The sequence below is a fragment of the Gouania willdenowi genome, chromosome 12, assembly GCF_900634775.1.
Source record: "Gouania willdenowi chromosome 12, fGouWil2.1, whole genome shotgun sequence".
In the NCBI taxonomy this organism is placed as follows: Eukaryota; Metazoa; Chordata; class Actinopteri; order Blenniiformes; family Gobiesocidae; genus Gouania; species Gouania willdenowi.
The window spans coordinates 11,925,569-11,952,718 of NC_041055.1; the positions used below are offsets into that span (position 1 = coordinate 11,925,569).

General features: G+C 40.4%; 1 protein-coding gene and 1 long non-coding RNA gene across 9 annotated transcripts in view; one reads left to right on the plus strand and one right to left on the minus strand.

Annotated features, from left to right (window-relative positions):
* LOC114473855 (uncharacterized) overlaps positions 1-7,819 on the plus strand; it is a 17,160-nt gene extending 9,341 nt beyond the window's left edge. Inside the window, exon 3 of the long non-coding RNA XR_003675309.1 lies at positions 7,756-7,819. This is a non-coding gene — a long non-coding RNA (uncharacterized LOC114473855). The remainder of the gene's footprint in view (positions 1-7,755) is intronic.
* Positions 3,533-27,150, minus strand: part of shroom3 (shroom family member 3) — a 75,535-nt gene continuing 51,917 nt past the window's right edge. For 5 of the 8 annotated variants that reach the window (XM_028463672.1, XM_028463670.1, XM_028463677.1 and 2 more), the window contains 22 exons: positions 23,917-24,135; positions 21,699-21,985; positions 21,359-21,611; positions 20,790-20,845; positions 19,528-19,975; positions 17,699-17,986; positions 16,842-17,286; positions 16,603-16,736; positions 16,382-16,516; positions 15,222-15,694; positions 12,445-12,657; positions 11,524-11,716; positions 11,104-11,380; positions 10,946-11,022; positions 10,557-10,648; positions 9,669-10,446; positions 9,337-9,586; positions 9,071-9,216; positions 8,380-8,479; positions 6,238-6,403; positions 6,040-6,158; positions 3,533-4,417 (listed from right to left, as the gene is read on the minus strand). In XM_028463672.1, the coding sequence (XP_028319473.1) occupies positions 4,034-4,417; positions 6,040-6,158; positions 6,238-6,403; positions 8,380-8,479; positions 9,071-9,216; positions 9,337-9,586; positions 9,669-10,446; positions 10,557-10,648; positions 10,946-11,022; positions 11,104-11,380; positions 11,524-11,716; positions 12,445-12,657; positions 15,222-15,694; positions 16,382-16,516; positions 16,603-16,736; positions 16,842-17,286; positions 17,699-17,986; positions 19,528-19,975; positions 20,790-20,845; positions 21,359-21,611; positions 21,699-21,985; positions 23,917-24,135 (5,533 nt within the window). In that variant the 3' untranslated portion in view covers positions 3,533-4,033. The remainder of the gene's footprint in view (positions 4,418-6,039; positions 6,159-6,237; positions 6,404-8,379; positions 8,480-9,070; positions 9,217-9,336; positions 9,587-9,668; positions 10,447-10,556; positions 10,649-10,945; positions 11,023-11,103; positions 11,381-11,523; positions 11,717-12,444; positions 12,658-15,221; positions 15,695-16,381; positions 16,517-16,602; positions 16,737-16,841; positions 17,287-17,698; positions 17,987-19,527; positions 19,976-20,789; positions 20,846-21,358; positions 21,612-21,698; positions 21,986-23,916; positions 24,136-27,150) is intronic. The other 3 variants (XR_003675303.1, XM_028463671.1, XM_028463674.1) reach the window with 3 other exon arrangements.

Below are 27,150 nucleotides of genomic sequence, written 5' to 3' on the forward strand. Positions count from 1 at the left end.
ACTTGTTCCTTTTTTTCAGGGTCGGTGGGGTCTGCCGGTGCCTATTTCCGGCACATTCTGGGCGCAAGGCGGGAGTAGGTGAAGGTGAGGCAGGTGAAGACTTCAAGTCTATATATATATATATATATATATATATATATATATATATATATATATATCGCTCAATGGGGAATCTGATGAGTGGTTCTTTAGGTTAAATGTTCCATTAGTTACAGTGGGATAGCCTTATGGCAAATGGATAGGATCTCCTCTGTTCTGAAAGAAAGGGGGATAGAGGCCTTGAGTGACAGGCAGAAAGCAATTATGTTGGCTAAGAAGATTCACAAGTTCGTTGTGTAGATAATATTGGGGAAGGTGGGGTAAAAGAGAGGAATACAACTCTGATTAATCAGGTGTTTAAACTTGGTGTTTAACTTGACAATTCTGACCCCATGAACTTGTTATTTTCATTAAAGAAGCTGCAGAATGCTATAGGTGGAGGAGCTAAGACAGCACCAGGTAAGGATGGGTTAGGATATGAGATTTTCATGGAATTTGATGAACATTTTTTGGATGAGATTCTAGCACTAATAAACAATGTATGGGAAAGTGGAGAGGTGCCAGCAGCATGGAGGCAAGCAGTGGTAGCACCTATTTTGAAACCAGGTAAGGAAGCTGAAACTCCAGGGTCATACAGACCAATAGCTTTGACTGCAGTAATGTGTAAGATCATGGAAAGAATGGTGATTGATAGGTTTGTGTATAAGCTGGAGAAAGAGGATAAGTTTACGGGAATTCAAAATGGGTTTAGGTTGGGAGCGCCAATGGATGCAGTTTTATTGTGGGATTGTGAAGTGAAAAAGGCCCTGATCAATAAGGAGGCAGTTGTGGCAGTTTTTCCAGATATCGAGAAGGCCTAAGGTATGTCGTGGAGGGAGGGCCTTGATGAGTGTATCCTGGTGAAATGTTTGCTGCAGGAGAGTTGGGAGACAGCTCAAGGTAGGCAGGGGAGAGAAGCATTTATTAATGCTAATCCAGTACTTGACTATGTGTCGAAGTGTCCTTGGGCAAGACACTAAACCCTAAGTTGCTCCCAGTGGTCGACTAGCGCCTTGCATGGCAGTCCTGTCCCATTGGTGTGTGAATGTGAGAGTGATTGGGTGAATGAGCTGATATGTAAAGCGCTTTGGGACTGCTTCAGTGTGGTGATAAAGTGCTATATAAAATCAAGTCCATTTACCATTAAAAGAGAATGGGCAGAATCCACTGAGTTCTTGGGCTAGGATATGGCTATAGACTAGACTGTTAGATATTCACAGGGAGAATGGCAAGGGAAACTGTAGATGTGGTCAAATAAGTAATCAATGAGCATTGGGATGGACACTTGCAGAGCGATACAGATGGGTCTGTGGATTCTTCAAACAATAGAGCTGCATTTACTGAGCAGATTCCTGAGTTTGTCTTGAGTCAGGGGTACCGGCTTCCTTGTGTCTGTGTTTACTACGAAAGTTATAGCTTTGTTTGTGTGAGTGTCAGGATTAGGTGATGGTGTGGACCCAAAAGCTGAGAGAGATGGAGGAAGCAGGCAGGTGTAGCGTTGATGGTTATCCATTTAATAATGAAACCCAAAAAGACACAAGGAAGCACAGGAAAAACTGGAAGCATGGAACAAAACGCAGCAGGACATGAGGAGGTTGACATAAGACAATGATTCAGCAAACATTCAGTGAACAAGCACTCAGCTAAATAGTGGAGGAGGCCTGATTGGGAATGGGCCACACCTGGGTGGAAACATAAACATGAGGGAGCTTATTTTTTTTTCTTAACATGAAGGATCTCATCAGTCACAAACCAGGCACACAGACGTCACTGGGGGGGTGGAGCCACAAGCAGGAATACCTGAAACGCAAAGACAAGGGTTAAACACAGGAGGCCAGACTAACAGAATAAACAAACACAGATTAACTAAAAGAGGACCACAAGGGCTACATAAGAACAAAACTAAACAGAACCTAACAGTGAGTTAGAGTGGGTGGGCAAACTTTAATATGTTCAGAGTCAGAGGCTGCTCTAATGGCTCTGCAGACAGGAAGGCCCTGTGTTTGGCCTGACTATCTTTTAAGTTTGTACTGCACTTAAGAGAGCTGATTTAATAGGCTTGTCTGTGCCGTTTATGTGGGTCCCTGCTCACGTTGGAAAATTTCAGGGAATGATGTGGCAGACGCACTTGCAAAACAGGCGCTTAAGCATGAATTTAATAATTTAAGCACGACTATAGGATTTTCAGAGTGCAAACATGTCATTCATTCCTCCAAAGACATAAAGCACTCAATCCCAGTGTCTTCTTGATGACTGCTGCATAGGCACCGCATCTACGTATGTCTATGCATTCCATTCCATTCTCTGGGGGACTCAACTGATCCTTCTGGGTCCTGGTGTAGTGGCTTGCCATCCTCCTCAGTGTGCTGGGTGACCTGGGGAGCCGCCTTGGCTGCCTCTAGCCCAGCTCAGACAAACAGTTCTGTTACAGTTGTAAGCACATCCACACTTTCCTGCTAACTTTTATAGTGTCTGAGCAGTCAGAATAAGTGTGCAATAAACGATTTATGTTTGTCTCATAGCTGTTTGGGGTAGATTGAGAAGACATAAGTACGTTTTAGCTTTCGTGTTCAATTATAACAACTTGACTGCACATGTAGTCAACAGAATAGATTTTGTGTTTTTGTCGGCCTGTGTAATTACATGGTACAGTTAAAATATGATAGGAAACTGGCACAAGAAACAAATCATTTTGCTTTAAAAATATGATATAAAAGTATTTCATTCTAAGTTAATTTGTGTGTATCTGTGATTGTATGTTAGGGCGACTGTGGGTCAGTGGTAGAGTGGGGAGTCCAATAACCTAAGGGTTGGGGGTTCAAATCCCGCTCTATCGAAGTCATTGCCGTTGTGTCCTTGGGCAAGTCACCTTACCTACATTGCCTTGTATGAACCGGTATGAATTGTGCATGCTACATTGTATGATTGATGTGAGTGATTGATGTGAGTGAATAATGGTTTCTGTATGCGCTTTGAGTCTCCTTGAAAAAAGTGCCATATAAATCGAAGCCATTATGTAGGTGAGTTAGTATGCTGGTTGTCTTGATGTGATGATTGACTTTAGGCGGGTTTGATGCCCATCCATTCATCCTCCCCTTTCTCCCTCCATCCCTCAGTAACTGATATTGGTTATGATTAATGTTTTCTCCTTCCATATTTAATAACAATAATAATAATACTGGCTTAGATTTATATAGCGCTTTTTTTCGATGAGACTTAAAGCGTGTACAGAAACCATTATTCTTTCACACCAGTCATGCTGGTGGTGGTAAGCTACATTGTAGCCACAGCTGTCCTGGGGAATACTAACAGAAGCCTGGCTGCCATTTCGTGCCTACGGCCCCTAAAACCACCACCACCACCATTTATGCACAATTCATACCCATTCATACAAGGACACAACGATAATGACTTGTTAACTTTTCTCAAGTAAAATCAAGTTTGAGAACAAAGGTTAATCAAAACTGGTGATAATTTATTTTTTCTGCTACTTGCTGTACATGTGCGAGTGCTGAGCAGGTTGTTGTGAAAAGTCAACCCAGAATTTACAGATGGTAGTTTTTCTCTTTGGGAGACATTGCAACTGTGAGCCCATAAATGACAAAAAGGTCTCAGGAAGGAGGTAACAGTACAAAAGTCACCAGGCTGCTTTAAGAAAAAATCACAATGGCAGAGAAAAATATTTCATATAAAGCAAAACAACCGGCATTTGGGAAGAAAAAAAGTGACTTGGAAAACCTCTGACCTTAAACAATTTTTAAAACTACCTTTAAAACCACTTTACATTGACAAGTCCAGCCTGTAGTTGCATGTGCCTCTTTTCTTCACAGCAACAATCTGCTGTGAAGAAAAGAGGCACATTCAAGGTTTAAGTTCTTTTTGTGTATGAATGTTGCATAGTTATAAGAGTTCAGGTCCTCCTCCAATAGAAGCTCCAATACATCCTAGTGATACATTACAGTGAAGTCACAGTGGTAGACCCTGGAGTGTAAGTAGTGCCTGGAATGATGGACGGTGTGAGTGATGGTGTAAAAGGCGCTGGGCCCAAAAAGTGCAGAGAGAAGCAGCCGTAAGCTTCAGCTTGCTCCTTTGGCAGACTTTCTGCTAGCCTTGTCAGCTGATCTTCCTCCTGTCGAATAAGATCATCAAGGTGTCGTTGGTGAATCAAAAAGGATGGTTTGTAGCTGACAAAATAGTGGTAGTCTTGGAGCTGCGGTTCAGTGAAGTAGCTGGACAGGATGGTGTGGACCACCCGCTGACGTCTGTCCAAGTTCTCTTTCAGCTCCTGGGCGTCTTCAGTTTGCCGTAGAAGCAGAGTGCGTTTGTGTTGAAGAGATTCCTGAAGAACCAGATAACCACAATTAAATGAGATCTTTATCGCATGCGTTTCTCTGGAAATAGGACACTAAATGACAAATGAGATATGAAAAAAGAAACAAGATATTTTAATCAATGGTAAAGCTCTAATATTGACTAGCATAAAATAAATGACAACTTGAGTGCACTTGATCACAGTTAACACTAAAAAGCCATGCACTAAGGCTACAAATGATGTTTCCTCATCTCCTGCTTCTAACTGCTAGGAAGCATATTTTATCACCTACTGTATATGTTTTTATGTTGATGCTAAATGCAAGAACACACACTAAATATGGAACATAATATTTCACATTATAATGTCCTTAATGCAAAATTTTGCATTTAAATGTTGACATCTTAAAAGTGCAGTCTGCAACTCTTATAATAGTAACCTTTTTGTCATATTTGCTAAAGCTGTCACTATATAAGGACAGCTTTACATCAAACTAGTAGTTTGTGAGAAAAAAACGGGCTCATTGAGTCCCCCTGCTGCTCCTGCTGCCTTTGGCAGATTGCCAGAATGCACTGCGACCGAGCAAATGGAAACAATCAGAGCCGGGATTGTGCCCCGCCCCTTTCCCGGAGCTAAAGCGCCGTCTTTTTTACTGTATGGTCTGGAAGAGTAGAAGATGGAATTGGTGACCTTTCTGCTGCTTGATTTACATTATGTTTGATTTGTAATTGTTACACTAGAACTCTGTAATGCATGTGTTGTTCATGTGCGCGCAGCAGCCTCCGTGTGGGCTGCTGTAAGTGACACTGCGTTGTTATGCTGCTGCTGAGATGTGTGCACATTGAGAGAGAGAAGTGCTGCAGTAATATGCTTTTAACAGTGCATGTTATATTACTGTTATGTTGCTGTCGGGCTAACATTAGCTTGTTAGCTCCTCTGAGGGAGGGACTTTGGAGGCAGGGCAAGAGAGGAGGGAGGGGGAGAGAGGGACTGAGAGAAGGAGAGTTGCGGACTGCTCCTTTAAATAGCTTATATAGCTGATATAAACTATTAAGCTCTAATATAAACTATAATTATATTCAGTATTCTTCCATCTGCTTTTCCCCACAGCTTGATCACAGACAACGGGCTGTCGGGCTGTCTGCTTTCTTATCCTATTGGGTTCATAATTATAAGGCTGAATAAATCTTTTATGCAAAATGTCTATCTGCAACTCATGCTCAAAATCACTTTCATGAAATTTTCAGAAATCAAACTTCTGAGTGCTTTGGACATATCGTTTGTGAGCTGAGAGTTCCTTGACTGAGCTGGGATTTTAGCAGCACCATTTGGCCGCAAGTAAAAAATCCAATAATACATTATGGCTGCTGCACAGCAATGGTCAGGGCCAGGCAATTTCAGGCAAAATTAGGCAATTCTGAGTAAATGGTAAATGTTAAAATGGACTAGATTTAACTAGTGCTTTTATGACAATGTAGTTCCAAAGCACTTTCAGAATCAAAAAATACTTTTTTGATCACACGGGGAAATAATTTTTTGTAATTTACTTGTCACACTCTTGTGTTTTTTGTACTGTGTGAAGTGTGTTATAATTGGTCTTTTGAAGATTGGATTTTTATAAAAACTCTAATCAGTGGAGTTGATCTTACCTGCTCCTTTGCCACTTCTTCTTGGAGCTTATCCTGCCGCAAAGTGAGCAGAGATTGATCGACCCTGGAGAGCCGGCTGAACAGAGACAGCAGCAAGTTCACAATTCTATCCAAATCTCCTGCAAACAAGCAGAGAAGGCTCGTCACTCACTCCTCCTTAGACAGTGGTTAGAGCTACAGGACAGTCACATGCCATACCGATAAACATGTTGTATTTGTCCTTCTCATTGGGTTTGAGGTGCTCCTGCACTAGGGTCTCGACTTTAGCCCCAACATCCTGGTGACGCTGCTGCTCTTCATGCAAAGCCTCCTTCTCCTTCTGCAGAGCAGTGATGCTGCTCTTCAAAGCCTCACACAGCTCCACCTGGTGGTTAAACAAGATTCTTGACAAAAATCCCAGGATTCCCGTGCAGCTTCAAAGATGTTGTTTTTTACCAGAACTCATAAATTGGAGTGCTGACGTTTCAACGATCATAAATTAAACTCATAAATCTTCATTTCTGTTATTAACACATTTACAAACAATGCACACTTTATAACTAAGCAGCTGATCAAAAACTTCAACAACAAGTAAGGTGGATGCAGAGTACAAAAACCAACTCAAAAAACTAAAATGCAGCACATTCATGACAATTATTTTTAAAATGTTTCCCTAACACGACTAACGGCTACCTATTTAGATGTCATTTTGTTCATAATCTCATCATAATAATGAGATCATGAGATTTAATGTTATATGAAAGCACAGCAAAATATTTCTCCCGGTGCTTGTCCAGTGAAAGGGAAGTGCACAAATCAGTTATTAATGCATGTGGGTATTCATCCAAATATTTTCTTAAATTGTGATGTACTCAAGAAGCCCTGTGAGCACGCTGCTCAGATTTGTTTATAAAAAGTGAATTCAATACAAAAAGAACAAATTCTCAATCACCAAAACATGTAACATTTTGGTGCATAATGAGCCCTCAATGCACATGGAGTCATTTATTTTTAGTACTGAATATTCATCCATCTCAATTCAACTCAACCTTTATTTATAAAGCACATTTAAAACAACCAGAGTTGACCGAAGTGCTGTACAGACTGCAATGGCTAAGAACACAACAAAGTACAGAAAAACAGACTATAGATAAAAAAAATAAGATTTGCCCAATTTGTTTAACTCTGGTTAAAAGCCAGGGAAAAGAGGAGTGTTTTTAAAGCGGATTTGAAAACCTTAACTGATCCTGCAGAGCGGGAGAAATGTGGTCACGCTTGTGTGTGCCGGTGAGAAGACGGGCAGCAGCTTTCTGTACAAGCTGCAGGCGGCGCAAGAGTGAATGTTCCAAGTCGGAAGAGAGTGAGTTACAGTAATCCAGATGTGTGTTCATAAAAGCATGAATTACAATTTTAAAATCCTTGTATGGCAGGTAATCCTTTACTTTAGATATAATTCAAATTTTTTTAAAGAATATCCATCCATCCATCCATCTTAAGACCCACTTGTTCCTGTTTTCGGGATTGTGGGGGTCTGCTGGTGCCTATTTCCAGCTCTCAATCGGTGTTAAGAGGGGGTACACCCTGTACCGCAGGGCAACACACAGACAGGCACATAACCTGTCGCACTCACATTCACTCATATGGGCAATTTAGAGAGTCCAATCAACCTAACAGTCATGTTTTTGGATTGTGAGATGAAGTCGGAGTACCCAGAGAAAAACCAGGTAGCACGGGGAGAACATGCAAACTCCACACAAAAAGGACCCAAATGTCCACTCCAGGGCTTGAACCAAGGACCTTCTGAGGCAGATGTGGTACTGAATATCAAGAAGAACAACTACTAAAATAAGGTACAATTCTAATAAATTATGTTTTATTGAACTGTTGCGTTATCATTTTTGTTGTTCACATATTGTCGGTGTGAACCCACTCATGTAAATGTTCTCCATGATAAATGTACATCAACTTCAACTTCAAAATGTTTAAATAACAATTGCTAAAACTTAAGTAATTGTGTGTCCATTCTAGTTGCTATGGAAGCAGGCTTGTAATGAGAAGGTTGCCAGCTCGAATCCACTGTGGGTCATCATTGTGAGACCTTGAGCAAGGCCCTTAGACTTAAGTTTTAGGATGCTATTGACAAAGAAATTCTTAATCTCAATGGCTGAGTCCCTCCTATCTCCTTTCCTATCCACTTTTCTTTAACCCCATGGATGACGTCATGGTGCTAAGGAAAGGAAAGAACACTGCACAAAGCATTCCTCATGCCTATGATTAGCCTAATCTGGCTAATCTTAATAATTTGATAATTGTGTTTATTGGTCAATATTTTGGTGCTAACACATTCTTTAAAGTTTTTACCTTTCTGGTAGTGAGATCCTTTTCTTCATCAACCAGGATGTTCTCCATTCCTCCATCTGTCACTGTATTTTCATTTGGGTTGTAGACTTCATCTGGAATCCTTTGTAAAGATAAATACAAAAAATTATTTTGTAACATTAATTTGAAAATGTGCTGATCTTTAAAGATCACATTGAAAAGTTATTCATGAGAACATAAATATAGATTCACATAAAAAGCTGTGTGGTAGTCCTAAGAATTATTTTAAGGTAAAGATAATTTAAATACAAAAGATATGATGAGAAAAACATTCAATCACAAAAATACTGTGAATTAAGTATGTTTTTGAACAATAGTTTTAGTATTAGAAAGTTTGCAATTCCCCATATTCAAGTGAAAGCAATGCATTTTGAACAGTGTCTGAGAAAATACTACGGATAAATATACAAAAAAATGTCTACACAATTACTAGACAAAGGAGTCAAAAGCTATAAAACAACAAGATCTTAAAAACAAGTGAAATGTTAAAGCACACAATATCCTGTAAACTTAGTGAAGTGATTCTAAATACATCTCACATCAGAAAACTATTTACTTAAACAGGATTAAATTGTCCAGTCATTCACCAATAAAAAAACTGAACTTAGTGAATGTCTACAAGAACAAAACTTTATACATTTAATATACCATGAATTTCATGAGTTGTGCTTGCCTTTCTTCCACTTGGACACTGCCTTTGTGGGGCCAATGAGGGTTAGTAGTTTGTTTGCCACTTATAAAAATTTCCTCCATTCTTTCCACAATGGATTGACCTCCCCATGTGTCCAACAATGGTGCCAAAGTAGGATCCTGTAACACCTAAAAAATATTATGCATGTTATGAGAATCCAGAGTTACTGTACAACTACGGATTACATAATCAGTATGATGGTAAATGTACAGTACAGCAAAAATAAAAAAGCAATTCCTGACTCCCACCAGCTGCTTAGCCAGGGCTTCCACTCTCAACTCCTCTGAAGTCCTTTCCCTTTTAGGCAGCGGCTGATACTCCAAACCCATATTATCCTCAACAGTGATAGATGCAGTGATGGTGGGGATCTCTTCAAGAGCAGGAGCAGGACTGGGCACAATCGGAGTGAAAACAGGAGGAGAGGGAGTAGCTGGAAAAGATTGGAGTAACTCCGTCCTGGTGGGAATAATGAAGTTTTTTAGGGATGTTGAGCTCATGCTAAATATGAAGAAAGCAAACATTAGCTAAAATAAACAATAACTTTTAAAATATGTAAGCAAGTAGGTATTTAAAAGCTTACATCAAAAACGTTTCTATTGTCTGCTTTTCTTCAGCTTGCTCCAACTCAGCAGGAGGAGGGGGAGGGGGGAATTCTTCCATTAAGTTTGTCACTTTGACAAGAGGAGAAGGGGGAGGGGGGAAGTCTTCCATTAAGTTTGTCTCTTTGATAAGAGGAGAAGGGGAAGGCTGGGGAGGATTCTGGAGAAAAACGTCATCCAAGTCCTCCTGTGGTGTATCTGTGCAAATATCCCTTTCTTGGCGTTGGTCTATGGAGCTAAAGAGGCTGGACTCAGATATTTGTAATGAGGAGAAGTGATGGTTAGATGATGGATGGGAGACTGGTAGAGGAGAGGATGCAGTGATTGTGGTGTCCTTCTCACTCAGTAAAAATAAATGTGTTACTGGTAAAAATGGTTTGGTCTTTTGCATAGAGCGGTCCCCGCTTGTGCCCAAACTGAAAGCTCTGTCCCTTAGTGAATCCATTTGAGAATCTTCCATTAAAGTAGCATCACTCAAACTGTGCCTGGCCTGTTTGTATTCTCTGTCACCAGCAGCACCTTTACGGTCTTCACTATCAACTATGCCAGTTTGTGGGAAGGTGATGGCATCAAAGTTAGCTTGGCTCAGCCTTTCATTGACTTGCCACCCACTGACGTTTCTGTCCTGAGTACCAGGGGGGGAAAAAGGGCAAGGCAGGCCAACAGAGGCCGCCAAGGAAGAGCTGCTCTGGGCATGCTGCCGTTCACTGTTCCTCTGACGCTCCCTACGTGAATTAGGAGTGGAGGAAGTAGCCATGTCTACAATCAGGAAGAAAGACCAATGTCAGAAATGGACAAATCAATATAAATGGATTACATCGTTTGTAAATCAACAATTGATATTGTTAACAGTTTTTGATTTAAGTCACCTTGAATTGATCCTGCCAGCTGGGAGGTGTTAATACTTCTACCTGATATTTGGGATTCATCTGAACCTTCCAATAGATGAAGTTCTGAAGGTCTAAAAGATAAAGAAAAACTGAATTACAAGTTATTTTTATGGGAAATGTCTTAGTATTGCAACCACACGATTACTTTAGGTGAATTTACTAATTTAAAAGGAGACTTTTATTTGTGCAACAAGTTCATCCAACTTGAGAGCCCGTTAGTGTGACCTATGTGGAAACTTCATGCCTGATAAATGGATTACTCCCAACTGCAAAAGCCTAGTTAAAGAACAATCACTTAAAAAAAATCTTGCAGAGTATCAGTTGCTCTAAGCCATGTTATATGCAGTAACACTGCAGTTGTCACAAACCTGTTAGTAGCCAAAGCACAGCGTCCAGGTTCAGAGAAAAAAACATCAAACATTTTGACCTCATTGGGAAATACATTCTGAAACACACATTTAAAAAAATCCCATCAATCTATCTTTATGGCACAAAAAAGGAAACACAATTTCAGGATCAGGTTTACCTGGTTTAATCTCTCCAGTGTTGGGGAGGAGCAGGATCTGTGGTGCTGGTGGGATATTTGTCCATGCTCCAAGCTCTCCAGGAGATTCTCAGCAGAGGCTGACTTGCCAGCACTCTGAGTTGACCCAACTCTATACAGTGCACCATTGGAAGGTTTTGTTAGCCCCCTGTTTGCTTGAGGTTCTGCAACCTTCTGCTCAAAGCCAAATCTCCCTCCTTGATGGTTAAGATCTGGATGGATGTGGCCCTGAAGCTCAGAAGATGATTTGGATGAAGAACTAATTAAGGAAAAAAAAAAAGAGTTTGAAGGACCACAACAACATCAAGTCTCCAATATGAATACTTGTTCATTAATGCTACTAATTTTCTTTCTCATAGGCTCTGGTTTAAAAACAGTGTTGGATAAAGTCAGTATGTTGACCTTGATGGTGGATGTGCTTTAGGCCTGGGTGCGGTTAAGCTGTCTGGGTAGAAGAGGTTGGACTGGATCATCTGGAGGTCAGGTCCAGAAGGCAGGGCTGAGCTGAGGGGTCTTTCCTTGGAAGAGAAACTTTTGTCTTGACCGATATCTTGAAGAGAAAGTAGGCTGGATGTTGAGGAGAGGCTATGAGTGTCTTTGAGGAGCAAACATAAAAACACACAAATGTCATTCCTGCACTTACACTTAGCCTCTACTAATTATTTGGAAACTTCATTCTCTTTAAAGGCACAAACATACTCGGGCGGACACCCGCAAAGCGAAGTCCGAGGCCAATGAAATGCAAAGCTCAGATTTTACTACCACACGGACTTCTCCGCGTAGTTGGTGTCACACAAAACACTGGTCGGCATTGTATTGGCCCGCATTAAATGTAACACCGACCTGCATTTCACCCTCCTGGTGAAACAGAGCAGGAGAGAAGAACACAAGCTTTGAAGAGAGACTGGCAGTCAAGCTACAAAAGTAGTGACACCTTTAAAACACGTCCCAGGAGTACAAGGACTACAGAGAAGCACTAAGAATCATGGGCCCGGGGCGGTGTTTAGCTCAGTGGGTAGAGCGCCCGCCCCATGTACAGAGGCTATAGTTCCTCACCTGCAGCGGGTCCAGGTTCGATTCCCGGCCTGGGACCCTTTCCTGCGTGTCATTCCCTGCTCTCTCTGACCCCCTTCCTGTCAAGCAACTGTCATATAAAGGCCACTAGAGCCAAAAAAAAATCCTTTAAAAAAAAAAAAAAAAAAAAAAAAAAAAATCATGGGCCCAAATATGTAAGCTCTGAGGACAGTCCGCGCTGAGTCCATTGTGCACGGGGTCCGCCCGAGTATGTTTGAGCCTTAAGGTTTTGATGCTTCCTGTGTCCACCTGTGTAGTTGCTGTTATCAGGCTGCAGGTAAGCACTGTGAGGCCTTGACCCCACTAGCTGTGCCGACTTGTCTCTCTTTACGCTCTTCTTTCTTCCTACATACTCAGCGAGAGCATCTTGCTGGACTTTCCGTAGATCACATTTTATAGCAGGGGCCCCGGTCCCCATATGACCATGTTCAAACATCTTCCGCCGGTCTGCAACACTGGTTTCTGGGTAACAGTTAAGTAGAGGATGCAAATTAGAGTTAGCATAGCTGAAAAGGAAGCCCGGGACTCTGAAGCTGGCTATATGCTTGATTACAATCAGGGCTTTAAATCAACACCTGCCAACCAATTACGGGTAAAAAATAACTTTGGCGGTTAGCATTGTGGGATTACAAGCCATTTTGGCTGGGGAAGAACGAAACAAATAACACTTCATCTGTTTGAATCGACAGGCTGCAGAAACAATGCGACAAGTTATTGTTGCCAGATTGCGCTGTTTTCTAACAAGAAATTTGAAGGTTTTTGTGTGTGTTTAGATTTTCACATGTAATGTGTATCTGGCAACACCGCTGGTTGTACTAATCCTACATTTCCCATGAACACTATGCTGTGACGTGTCATACAACAATTGGCTAGGTGCTTACGTTAGCGTGATTGTTATGGTTACGTGATTACGTTATACGTCATCAAGTTACGCTGTTACACAGTCATGTGACAGAGTGCGCCCAATCACGGTAACATAAACACAGCTGTGGCTGGCTGCTGGCAGTTTAGCATTGTTCGCTTAATTTAACAGTAAACGTCCTGAAACTAAATGCAAAAAATGTGGAACTGTAGGAGCTGACTACCAGAGCCGCCAAGCATCTGAAACAGAGCTGTGTACCGATTAAACGACGGAATTGGTGAGTCACGCTAATGTTATTCATTTGAATGGGTTAGCTTAGCCTAGCCGCTACCACTAGCTGAATAAAACATTTTTATGAGTGTATATTATCTTTTTGATATGATGAATGCTATTTACGCACTTTAAAGCCAGTTTCTTTGTATTGGTATCCAATGCACTTTAATACAGTTCAGTAAATCACTGGGCTTCCATGCACTTTATTTGTGGATCCTGGTCTTCTTGATACTCGAGCACTGTAATGAATGCAGCAATATAACAAATATTATTTTAATTACTTGAATTATATTTATATTCTATGAACTGACTATATTGTACAATATTTGATTACTGAAATTGAAATATTGCTAATTGTAATGAAGCTTGTGTTAATGAGCACTGGTATTTCTGAATGGGTTTGATAATGTATGCACACACCAGATATCTAATTGGACCTGTTTTTCATACAGGCCAGGTTGATGGTGAGCTAGAAGCCTAGTCTGGGCGCTAAGCCTGAAGATTGTGCCTGGGACCGAAGTAACTGAACATCCACTGCTCTGGTCGAGCTCGTAGGAGGCTCTTTTGTACAGCTTCCCCTCTTCCTTGTTGTGCCTCCCTGCAATTCTTCAACGGCCCACACACTCACTACACACATTCCCCTCCCAATATTTGGACTTCTTTTTCCCACCTATAGACACTTGGGCAGTTAAACTGTGGTTGCGCCTTGCCATTACAGGCAAAACTTGAACTCTTTTTGGGCATTTATGGACCATAAGTGCACTGAAAAATTATTTAATGTCCAATGAAAAAAATTATTGTACATACTTTGTTACTCTATGAATGGCCATTTGTATTCTTATTATGGTTATTGTTGTTAATGTTTAATGTTTTACTAATATAATAAGTGTCTCATTCTTCACTCCTAGAGTCAAACCTAGTCTTCTGAGCCCATATCATAACTGAATCAGTATCTGTTAGTACCTTAACTCTACTTTAAATAGGATAGCATACATGCTAGATTTTGTATCTGAGAAGACAAACGGAATGGCGCAAAACAAACAATAGGAGCTGAATGAAGTTGTAAAACGTGTTAGGAAAAAAACAAACAAACGTGGAGATCTTTATCGGGTATTGAAAAACCTGAACTGCAAAAAAGGAAGGCTACTGCCGACACAGCGGAAAATCAAGATGAAAGTTGATCAGAAAAGAAGAAGAAATTGAGGAGTTTTAATACTAAATGGATGTCGGGTCGTGAGTGACTGGTATTCGACCATTTGTTCACCTTTCAAATGTGCACTATACAGTTTGTGGGGAGTGGAATTTGTTTACATTTGAAGAGCAATAATTTCTCTACAGTAAATTTAATTCTTAGTACTGATTACTTCTATTATTTCTAACTTCAAACAGTGTTCCAGGGATCAAATTTTCATCTGAGTTAAGTTTGTTTATTAAGTTGTGAGAATATACTTTATAAAAGCTTCACTTCTCCGACACACCCAAGTTCCATATTGCAACTTTTAGGCATTGTTTTTAAATGAAATGTTTCTAGTTTTACAATTATAATGTATTTCTCAAATCAACTAAAATAAAAACTATTTAAAAATATGAATGCTTAAATATAATCTGTGGCACTCATAACATAGTTTATTTTCGCTGGAAAAAAATTTGGCTGGTGGAAAATCTGGTTGGCTGGTAACTTTAGGAATCTACTAGTCATGCTGGCTGGTGATCTAAAAAGTTCATTTAGAGTCCTGATTATAATACATTGTCATTGCCTTTTTCCCCTCCATGAACAAGTAATTCGTCAAACAACATGAACCATCAGTAAGTATTGTTAGAAAAGACTCACAAAAGTATAGATGTCTATAACCCACATGTTTTGTAACATTGTTTTAAAAAATAGATTTACCTCCTTTATGTCTGAAAAGGGCAACAATCTCTGGATCTGAAACACCAACTTCGTTCATGTTCTCTGGCTCTGAGTATGAGCGTTTCTTTTGATCCGCTGTCAATCGCTTGCGTCCACGGATCCGAGACGTAGTAGGAGGTCCTACAGGTGGGAGACTTGGCAGAGCTGGTGGACTTGGGCCTCGAACATCTGGACTGACAACATGCCTTTCCTTTGGCGTATGAGGGGAAATGATTGGTAGAGGTGACAGTGGAGATAATATTACACCCTGAGGTTTAGGCATGATTTTGGGGCCTTTTTTCTCCAAGAAGTTGGTCTTAGCGAAGACTGGAGGACGCTGGTGACTGCTGGAGGTGAACGTGGATGAACCCGATGAAGGAATAGAGCTGACTGAGGAGCTGAGTTCTCTGTGTCTGAAGGAGGTGGACCGAAGGACTTTAGACTGGATATTTTTCAAAGAGTCTCTGTAGGACCTAAATGAAACACATTTGGAACATGCTCTTAAATTATGTAAATTATTTGTTACAGAATTTGATGCAAATTTTTTCAATGGATCCACTGCCGGACGCTGACCTGTTTAAAAACTATAGCATTCTAAGTTGCATAGATTAGCCAAAGGCAATGTATTTAGAAGTAGGCTGAACAAGAAAAATCAGTCAGAAACACACTACAGTGGGGTGGCAGTCACCCCAGTGATCTGTCATTGTGTCCTTGGGCAAGACACTTCACCCACATTGCCTAGTATGAATGTAGTGTGTGAGTGAGTGCTGGTGGTGGTCGGAGGGGCCGATGGCGCACTGTGGCAGCCTCGCCTTCGTCAGTCTGCCCCAGGGAAGCTGTGGCTACAACAGTAGCTTACCACCACTAAGTGTGGCATGAAAGAATAATGCCCTAATTCTGTAAACCGACTTTGAGTGTCTATGATAAAGTGCTATGTAAAATTGATGCATTATTATTATTACTTTAGTAAATTAAAATAACACCTTAAAAACTCTTTACTTCATCAAGGACACAACTATGAAATTCCCAGCTGGTAGAAGCCCTGTTTCCAATTTTGAAACTAATAACTTCTGACAGACCTCTTGATATATTATTGATATATTTACCAATAACTTTATTTATTTTGTTAATTACCAATTTTTCTAAAAAAAACACTTTACCTGTTGGAAGGCATGTCCTGCATTTCTTGTCTCCAAGGAAATTCGTTGCTGCTGTGTATATCTGCACATCCATCCACTTGTAAGGTACTCCGGCTCCTCTGAAGAGCTGAACTTGGATCTGCTGGTGTCGGTGTCCTGACATCGCACATGATTTAACAACCACAGTTTAGGAAATAAAAAGAGGGAAACATTTAAGAAAACACTGCCGAGAGTTTTTATACCCATATTTTGTGTGGTCACTGCTGCCTCCTCCATAGCTCATAGTCCGGTGGGCTTTGGTTCCCTTAGTACTCCTTTCCAACATGTGCCTAATGTCCTCTGCTCCACAGAGGGAGCTACGACTTTTCTCAATCATCTGAAATGAAAAAAAGAATTGTGAATAACACACAAGGTAACTGAATACATTTGACTCAAACAACGTTAAAATTGGTGAAAAAGATAAAGACTTAATTAAAGGTACCCGTAAATGGTTGCCCCTGCTGTGTGATGCACTGGTGCTGAGAGATTGCTGCTTTCCTGCATGTTCTCTGCGCTCAAAGCGGCTGACTTTCTCCAACACAGAGAGGGTGCGGACAGGCCCTCTGGAGCTATCAACAAAGCTGTTTCTTTCATTGCTGTTGCCGAAGTCAACATTGTCAGGGCTGGGGATTTGCTGGACCTCAGTAAGTGCATTTTCCAGGCGGGTCAAAAGGTGGTCTTCGTCCTTGCTCTCCTGTACTCTGTGGTCCAAAGGCTGGAAGTGAAGGGCTGCTGAATCACTGAAGTGACGGGAAGTAGACTGAGGGGTGGAAAAGGTATGAGGCTGAGGATGTGCATGAGCAGATGTGTGCCTTGGTGGCATCTGCCCTTGGGCAGGCCCACAATATGCCACTGGCTCTGAATGGGTGCTGCTCTGGTCCACTGATCTGAGGGTTGGAAGTATAATAAAGTAAGGTCAAGGAGTGTGAAAGTATATAGGGTGGAAGCACAAGCTCCCTGTAAGATATTTAAAGGCAAAATGCACAACTCTTGGCTCCTCCTTCAACATTTAGTCACACACTGAACAAGACGGCATGCAGGTAACACACATGCCAGCTGTAACCTGAAAACTATTCTGTTATTTGGACCTTACACCAGAAGAAATAAAAATAAATTAACTAAGTATTCATTGATAAATAAGCTCTGAGTCCTAATGAAGCTAGAGCTAGAGCTCGAGTCCAAGTCCGGGTCATCAACAAACGAGTCTGAGTTGAGTCACGAGCCCCACATATTGGGACTCGAGTTGGACTCAAGTACTACAACACTTTCACATGGATCTCAATTATCTTAGCGCAGTACCTGCTTCTGTCCTCCCAGGGATCCACAGATGTCAAGCCATCAATCTTTTCCTTTGGGGCCAGGGCTCTGAGGTCTGGGGCTGAAGGAGTGTGATAAATATGGTTTATTTCAGTCTGTTCCTGGTACACATGGGTATGATGGCCTTGGTTTTTACATTGAAGTCCATGAAGTTTACAGCTGTTGGGTTGCTGGTTGTTTAGGCTTCTTTGTCCTTTTTGACTTTTGGAATTGCTGACACAACTTTGATTGTGTGCTTTGCTTGGTGTACAGTCAGCCACTTTATGATGCCTAGAATAAAAACAAAAAGAAAAAAACTTTTTTGCTCAATATGGTTAAATTTTTTGTTTCACAATTATTTAGTTTACAATAATACCAAGTTTAAAGCTGAGGTATGTAGAATTGTGAGGCACTCCGTGCTCTCCCCTCCCCTCCTGGACAAAACTCTTGCTTGCACGCGCACACTGTGGAACTTTTTGCGACTGTTTTGTCCGTAGAGACAAGTAACAAATGTAGGAACTTTATCTTGTGCTTTTGGAGAGTTTTCTGATGTTTTAGAGACATGAAAGCACGTATCACTCGCTGCTGTGAGGACAGTAAGAGGGTCAGAGTCGCAGCTGATCCTCAAACACAAGCAGCCGATCTCAGCTGATCAGAGCAGATACACTCCGTCCACACTGCAGATGAATTGGGTCTGTCCTTTCCACCTTAGATCATTATCAATAAGCTATTTATTATGTCTGTTCCCTCTCTCTGACTCGGGGCGGACTGCGCTGACTGAAAGCGTATCGCTCGCAGTTCGCTGCACACACCGACTCCGCAGACCGCGTTCCTCCTGAACACGTTTGTGCCTTTATACTGCTGCTTCTCCACCTCGGACTTCCTTTTTCCTCTTGTTTTGTCATGTAACCTCATGCCAAAAGGGACTGTCCATGAGACTGTCCCTGCTCTCAGATCCAGAACGTGCATCGACTTTTGACGAGCAGCTCGAGCATCCAATGGTAATGCCTAAAACAGCTCATGGGATCGCCCTCTTGGTAGAAAGATCTCTGATTGGCTGAAGTCCAGCGTCACGCTACTGTATTTCTAAAGCTCATTTACAGAGCCAGGAGAAGGAGAAGAGATTCACTGTCCACTTTGGATTACAATATGCAAAACAATATAATAAAATGTTTATGGATTTTTGACCAAAAAAATGTACATACTCTAGCTTTAACATGTACACATGTACATATTAAAATTGGTAATGTAACCCAACATTAATACAGTAGCTACTTAGCCATTAAAAAAGCAGCCTTTCAATGTAATACCTTGTAGACATAATCTTGATGCCTCTCTTGACTTCATGCTAACTGTCAGGATGCACGATAAATAGGATTTAGGTGAACTTGTCAAAATTGTAGGTGCCAGACAAGGTTCTATCTTATTTTGACCTACAACAATCACTAGAGGTTTAGATACAATCGTGCACCTTTAGAATAAATTAGTATGTGATATTCATACCATGACAAATATCCTGCAACTGTGTAAGGCTATCATTATAGCATCTTTGATGAAGTATTAAGTACCATGTGCCACGTAAGGTCTGAAGCAATATAACTTCTAAGGCTGTAGTACTTTCAGAGTCCACAAAATAAATGGGCCAGTGAATGCAAAGTGCATTTTACACATCAACATTAACTGTTACACAAAAGATAATCAAATGAACATGTATCCTGAGTACAACAGAATGATAGGGGAGGACAGATGATTAATCTAACTTGGTGCCTATTAAAAAATAAAACATTTAGAATATTTTAGGGGAAGTATACAATTTTAATGACAAAACATACCTCTGTGTTTCATTGGCTTGAGTCCTGAGCTGCGTTGAAGCAGAGGTCACATAGGAGGAGTGAGGGTATCCATTTTCAGCAGACATCTTTCTATCCCGTCCGCCTTCTGTTGGTGCTTCATCTCTCCCCACGACAGCAGGCATACATTGTTGCTCCAGTTGCTTGGCCTCCTTGGCCAGACTAGGATAGTCACTTGAATTACCTGATTGAAGGCTAGGGCTGGGTGCTTGGGCATATTGGGGATCAAGTTGAGGAATGGGAAACACACTTGGAGGGAAAGTGAGTTGGTTGAAGCCTATGGTTGATCCTGCTACACCTGAGGGTGTATCAGTTTGGGAGAATGGCTGGGGAAATCCTCCACCCTGCTTGGGCTTAGTGGTGGGACTGCTTTCTGGACTCTTCTCAATTACTGTGTGGAGCTGACCCTCCACGTTATAACTGCCTTTTGCTAAAAACAAGTTGACAAAGCATTAATGCAAAGAATATTTTTCTAATGCAATCTGCATCTTAAAGTAACAGAAAAGTTCAAAATTGAGTTTAGTTTCCTGTGGTGAGATACACATATCAGCCATAACATACAGTAAGTACAAGCTGCCAAACATTGGTCAGTTTTTAAAACTTTTGAGGTCTGACCAGAGTATTACAATGTATCAATATGCACCTCTACTTAAGTTATCATAAATACCCACTCATTATAATTAGTCGTGCTGCAAGACAATGGCATTAAAATCAATGTGCAGCTCTATAGGGCTGGAGATGGACTTCTCCAATCTAATTGCTCAAATGTGAATTATCAGTACAGTATGCACCAAACCCGCATGGTCTTAATAACAATATGAGTTAGTCATCAGGAAGAGTTTGAAACTTCAGTGGTGGCAGTGAAAGGGGACCAGAAATGATCTTCAATTCTCTGTTTTCGGATCACCAATCATTTCAGTCTTTTCTTTTTCAACAAATCATTATCCTCATGAGATCTGGCCACATATTCGTATTTTAATGTCTCTCGACCAGTTTTCAGTAGCCACTGACCAGAACATACCTGCAAAATGAGACCTCAGCAACAAGTTGCCATTAATTACTTTAAATGTTATTGTGCTCGTCTCCTACAGTATTTTAACTTCAACACATCACCATTTGCAGCAGACAATTTCATATTTCATGAATCCCACTCTGTCAGAGGATATTGTTACAGATAAACGTGTGGTCACAATGATATGGCTGTTCAGTGTAGGTTGATGTAGCTGTATTACATTGAAACATACCTGTTCCTGAAGCAACAGACCCACTTGAGTGATGCCAGGGTCCTCTCTGTAGAGACCTAGGTCACATTGTTCATATTAGATAATTGAACAACACAGGTTCACAATAACAATCAATTATATTGTCATAAACCTGTCATCATATTTTTACATTTCCTCAGCCCATCTTACATTTTTATATCCTTATATCTTTCTTTACCTAATTTTCTGTGCCCATTTTAAAAAATCGATGGCATTTTTCCAGTTGTTTTTTTTTAAATTCTGTTTCAGATTTAAAAATCTCCTTGATCTAAAGCCCAGAAATGTCCCTGGGTTCTATGTTCTATCCTCAGTTCAGATATGTATTTGCTTGCTTGGTACTCAACTTGGTTCGGAGTCTCTTTTTAGTCAAGGATCACAGTTTTTCGAGGTGAGCACTTTAATGCCGTTTAAACTTTTTTTTTTGTTAACATGTTCTTAAATGCTTGCCTGTTTAGAGATGACTGCTGCTACTACTGCTCTGACAACATTGGATGAATCATCTAAAGACTTTTCAACTAAATGTTTACTTTGATTACCAAAACCCTACTCACCGCAGTGACCGGGCGTGTTCCACACTGGACCAAGAGTTTGGTCTGTCATGGCTCTTGGTGACACTGTAGCTATCACTGCGTCTTGGAGGGGCCGGCGCTCCTTTCAGGTCCTCATAGGAGCTACGACTAGTTGGTGGACCCAATAATGAACCCATACTGTGTCTATTTAAAGATGATATGCCACCAGAGCTGCTGCCATTACTGCTGCTGCTGCAACAGCTGTTGGCATAGTAACAAACCCCACCCACTGAACCTGGAACCAGCCATAGAGAGAAACCAAAATATGTCATCAACTTAAAACTACAACAATTGAAAATCCCTCCAAAAACCCATCTTCTACCTTGAAGATCTTGGCTTTGTATCCGCCTGCCTCCACCCCCTTCTCCCGACTCCCTGATGTGTTGCGGCACAGCAGAGGTGGAGCTCAACTCCTGGTCATGAGAGAATCCCTGCTGGTTGTCAAAAACAGTTCCTCCTCCTCTCTGAGGGACAGTCTCCATTGAATATGAGCGCTCTGAACTAAATGAGGGTGTAGACGCAAGGTACTCTGGGATACTGGAGCTAGTGGAGAAGGACGAATAAGCCGAGTCTCGCTTGCTGTGCAGATGGTCAATGCTGTTGGAGGACCTGTAATGCAAAAAGGCTTTCATTTGAAATCAGTTTCAGTCCTGTTGTCAAAGACTGAAAAGAAAATGTTATTTGTAGATCATTTTATCTCTAATCTTTTTGTTTTCAATAGTGCAAGAATAGAAAGCAGACACAAAATCTGTATGTAAAATAATCAACGACTGATTAATGCAGTGCCTTCTAAATGGTATTTTTGTGCGTGTCACAGAAAAGCACAAAAAAACAATGTGTGAGTCCATGATATTTATGGAGTAGCATTGGTAACCACTAGGGGCGGAGCGTACTATGAGGCAAACCAGGCACTTGCCTGGAGCCCCTTGGGGCCCCTAGCAGGCCTCTTTATCTTTGTATGTTTGGTTATTTATAGTGTGTTATTCACATAATCCCTTAAAAATAGCATTAGAGTGCCTACATTTATCAAAATCTCACATCTTGACAGAGTCAAGCTGATTCCACCCCCCTCGGTCGGTACTACATGGACTATTCTATGATGCGCGGCGTTCCTCATTGATCTGCGTGATTTAAGTGGTGTTCATGGTGGGAAGATAAATATAGTATTAACAATGAAGCGAAGTGACAGCGGCAGCCAAAAGATGGAAAAAGTTTCTATCTAAAGTCCCGAAGGTATCTTCCTTTTTCACTGCCGCCTCTGCAGAATTAGGTGCTGATATCAGACAAGAGCTGAGCAGCCTTCAACTGATCTACAGTACCTCCTATGAAAGCGACTGTAACGTAAGGTTACGTTACGTAAGGTTACTCATTCCTTCAGGAGAGGTTCTGAGACAACTGACAATGATTACTTTAATAATGATTAATGATTTACTTTAATCCTATCACAAATTGCGCAAATTGCGTAAGGTGTGCATTTTACGGAACACAAATAAACAGATTTACCTGTAACCATACGAAATAATAATTACTCACTGTGTATTATGTATCTTATGATGACATAATGTAATAATAGAACAATATATTACAGATACAGTAATAAAAGCACAATGAATCTGAGGAAGGGAGACAAATACACACTGGCAAAATATATAAAAACAAGATAAGAGGATGGGGGAATTAAAACAAAAGTCAGAAGCTTACAAAAAAAAAGAAGTGCACAACGGATATGAAAAAAAGCACATAGGATAGATGAAGACAAAACAGAGAGAGATGATTGAGACAAACAAACAAAACACATGCAAAAACAAGCAGAGATGAAGAAAAAAATTGAGATAGATTTGAACACAAGCACAGAAAAACAAAAGAACAGAGAACATTAACTCTGCACTGAGGAGAAATGAAGACAAGAAAGCATATTTAGAGAGAAAGAGGAGAAATAAAGCTTATTTCTGTGTTGTTTACAAAAAAAAATGCTTACTCGTCTTTGTCTCACTCCCATTTCTTCTTCTTGCATTTTGAAGCTCTGAGAATCTTCTTAAGATCCAAGAGTGCAAAATGTAATTTGATTTTTTTTTAAATTTTTTGATCAGGAGTGTATAAGGACAAAAACGCAGAGGACAAATAAAGATAAAAGACAGAAAATAAAGGCAAGAGACAGCAATTTTTTGTAGTATATTAGAGTGATACATGTATGGAAGAGGGGTGCGAGGAGCCCCCAAATGACTTTTTGCCTGGAGCCCTCAAATGGCTAAGTTTGCCACTGGTAACCACTACTGCCACAAAGTCAAGAGTGGAAATCCAAGTGATTTTGTAGGATGGTTCCAACCATTAAAAGTACATTTCCTGCTGCATTCTGGCATCGACTCCCTTTAACTAATATTTAAACATTGGTAAAACAAATCATATAATGGTGAAGGTGTCATTCACCGTTTTTCAGAAAAACAAAACAAAAAAAACACTCGTATTTGTTATGTATTATTGTCATTACTTCATAAAAATATTATTTGTTCATTTCACTGAATTTGAAATTAATTGATTACCTTGCATAGGAGAGCTGGTGGCAGGAGGAATAGGCTGGATAAGACCCACTGTGTCCATGGTTTCCCAATGGATGATGCTGCTGAGCTCCATGGTGAAGTTGAGAAGACAACGGTGGATCCAGGCTCTCCATGCTGCCTCTAGAGCTGTATTGATCTGGACTCTTCCTTAAGTAGTCCCCCCCAGAGTCAAACCCACCACACAGGTCAATGGTGGAGGCACTAAGGCAAGCAGGAAAAGAAACGTATTGGTAAATACATCAAGGCAAAAAACAACAAAAAAACAAAACAATATGTTTAAAACTAAGGATCTTTTTCATAGCAAATGAAGGCATATTTCACTGACCAGCAGCTTTGAAAGGAAACCTATGAGGGAGTTAAATAACTTATTTAAAAAAGAAACATGGACAAAATCATTGGGCGAATGTAACATTTCAAAGCATTAACAGCTGAATATACACATAAACAAAAATATGATCGTTTCAAGTGCAAATTGCTGCAACTTATCGGACACTCTGGTAATCTGCTTTTTTTGCAAATAAAATTCAATAACAACTAATGTTTTTGTCCGGCATACAATATTATGTGTAGTGTAAAAACAGCCATAGCATAAAAGTGGGGCAGAGTTCTACATTAACTTTTCAACTGGCAGCACTTTTTTTCCCTTTCGTCCCCCTTCAGCTGATAACTTATATATATATATAAAATTATTATATATATATATATATATATATATATATAGTTATTATATATATATATATAATAAAAACAATAATTACAAAGGAAGCACAAAGGTTTTTAGAAGTTGATGTATCCCCAGAACACCTGACTCTATCCCATGCTCGCTCATTGGGGAATCTGATGAGTGGTTCTTTATGTTAAATGTTCCAGGTGTTACAGTGGGATAGCCTTATGGCGAATGGATAGGATCTCCTCTGTTCTGAAAGAAAGGGGGATAGAGGCCTTGAGTGACAGGCAGAAAGCAATTATGTTGGCTAAGAAGATTCAAGAGTTCGTTGTGTAGATAATATTGGGGAAGGTGGGGTAAAAGAGAGGAATACAACTTTGATTAATCAGGTGTTTAAAATTGGTGATTAACTTGACAATTCTGACCCCATGAACTTGTTATTTTCATTAAAGAAGCTGCAGAATGCTATAAGTAGAGGAGCTAAGACAGCACCAGGTAAGGATGGGTTAGGATATGAGATTTTCATGGAATTTGATGAACATTTTTTGGATGAGATTCTAGCACTAATAAACAATGTATGGGAAAGTGGAGAGGTGCCAGCAGCATGGAGGCAAGCAGTGGTAGCACCTATTTTGAAACCAGGTAAGGAAGCTGAAACTCCAGGGTCATACAGACCAATAGCTTTGACTGCAATAATGTGTAAGATCATGGAAAGAATGGTGATTGATAGGTTTGTGTATAAGCTGGAGAAAGAGGATAAGTTTACGGGAATTCAAAATGGGTTTAGGTTGGGAGCGCCAATGGATGCAGTTTTATTGTGGGATTGTGAAGTGAAAAAGGCCCTGATCAATAAGGAGGCAGTTGTGGCAGTTTTTCCAGATATCGAGAAGGCCTAAGATATGTTGTGGAGGGAGGGCCATAAGATAAAATTGTACGATGCTGCAATATAAGGCTGCACGTTAAATTGGAAAAAGGCTGTTTTACTTAACCGTAGAATCCAAGTGAGGGTAGGTTGTACATTGTCTGAGGTTTTGGAAGTTGACAATAATATGCCCCAGGGAAGGGTCATAAGTCCTGCGCTTTTAGGATGATGATTGATGTAATTGGAAATGTTGATGTGGCATTTGGACTTTTGTTGTTTGCAGATGATTAGGCAATTTGGAAGAGGGGACACTATATTACATTTATAATGGGGGGGAAATGCAAGGAGCCCTGGATAAAGTGGCAGAGTGGGTGGGAAGATGGGGCTTCAAAATATCTGCTGAACAAAGTCAATATGTAGTATTTGGAAATAAAGGTAGAATAGGGTCTGAAGAGTTATATACCTAAAAGAGAAAACATTGAATATGTGTGATAAAATTGTCAATGTAATGTGGTGCTCAGGGTAGGCGGAGGAGAGAAGCATTTATTAAATGAGATGTTGCTGCAGTGCAGACACTCGATAAAGTGTGGACAATATGAGAATAATCTTATAATATTTCTCTTTATTTTAGACCTAAAATAAGCAGAAATATTTCATAAAAAATGAGCTTACTATTTTGAAAATGATACCACTGTTTTCATTGCTTTGTACCAGTTCTTATAATCTTGACACTCACCTCAATTCTATTGCGTGTCTCTGCAGTAAATAAAAATTTAATCCATTTATTGGCGTTTTCCTGACATTTTGGTTAAATGTCAAGAAAATTAATTTGATAAAAACATTCTGGTGTCCACATGGACCTTAAGAAAAAAAGTTGATAAAATGATTAGTAAAGATATATTAATCATTAGAAATCAAATTAATATAACCCATCCATTCAAATTTTTATAAAAATAAAATGAATTATTGGCTGGTGACAGATAGTAACCTAGATTTGGTACAGATTTTTCCAACCTGTACATCAACAGATTTTGACTTCTAAAACTAATAAAAACATGTACATTTAGCCCCCAAGTTGACAGTAAAATTAAAGTGGTGATTTTATCACAATTTATAAACAAAGAACTGTACAACCGGCTGCACACATGGTGCCACCGTGTGTGCATCGGCTGTGTGCACAGTGCGCCTTTGTTCATGTGCTGTGTAGCGCGGGAGGTGTGCACTATGGAGCTGTTTAGGGAGGGCAGTTGTGTGTGTTACAGCAAGTGCAGCGTGGGGTGTCAGTGTGAGCATGTGGAGTCTGTGCGCGTCTTTCTGACCCTGTGTGGACTCGACAGCACTGCTAGGCACGAGCACCGGCCTGGGGACACGGTGGTGCCTGTAATGTTGACTCTCGAACAATAATTACTCTTTCACATTGTCTTTTTTTTTTTAAATCTCCTCTCATTCCTGTCTCCAGCCATGCTACACTGTGAGCTCTTAAAAACGACCTGCAGCAGCTGTTGTGCGTAAACTTAACAAACTACTTTAACAAACATAATTTTGAAGCTGTGAACGTCAGCTAAGAGGGGAAGTTTTTCTTGGACACTACAGGCTGAAGGAGTTGAGACACACATGCACTGCACTGTGCACTATTACAGGCCCTCTGTCTGGTAAGACGCAGATGTTTAAAAAGCGGTTTATGCAG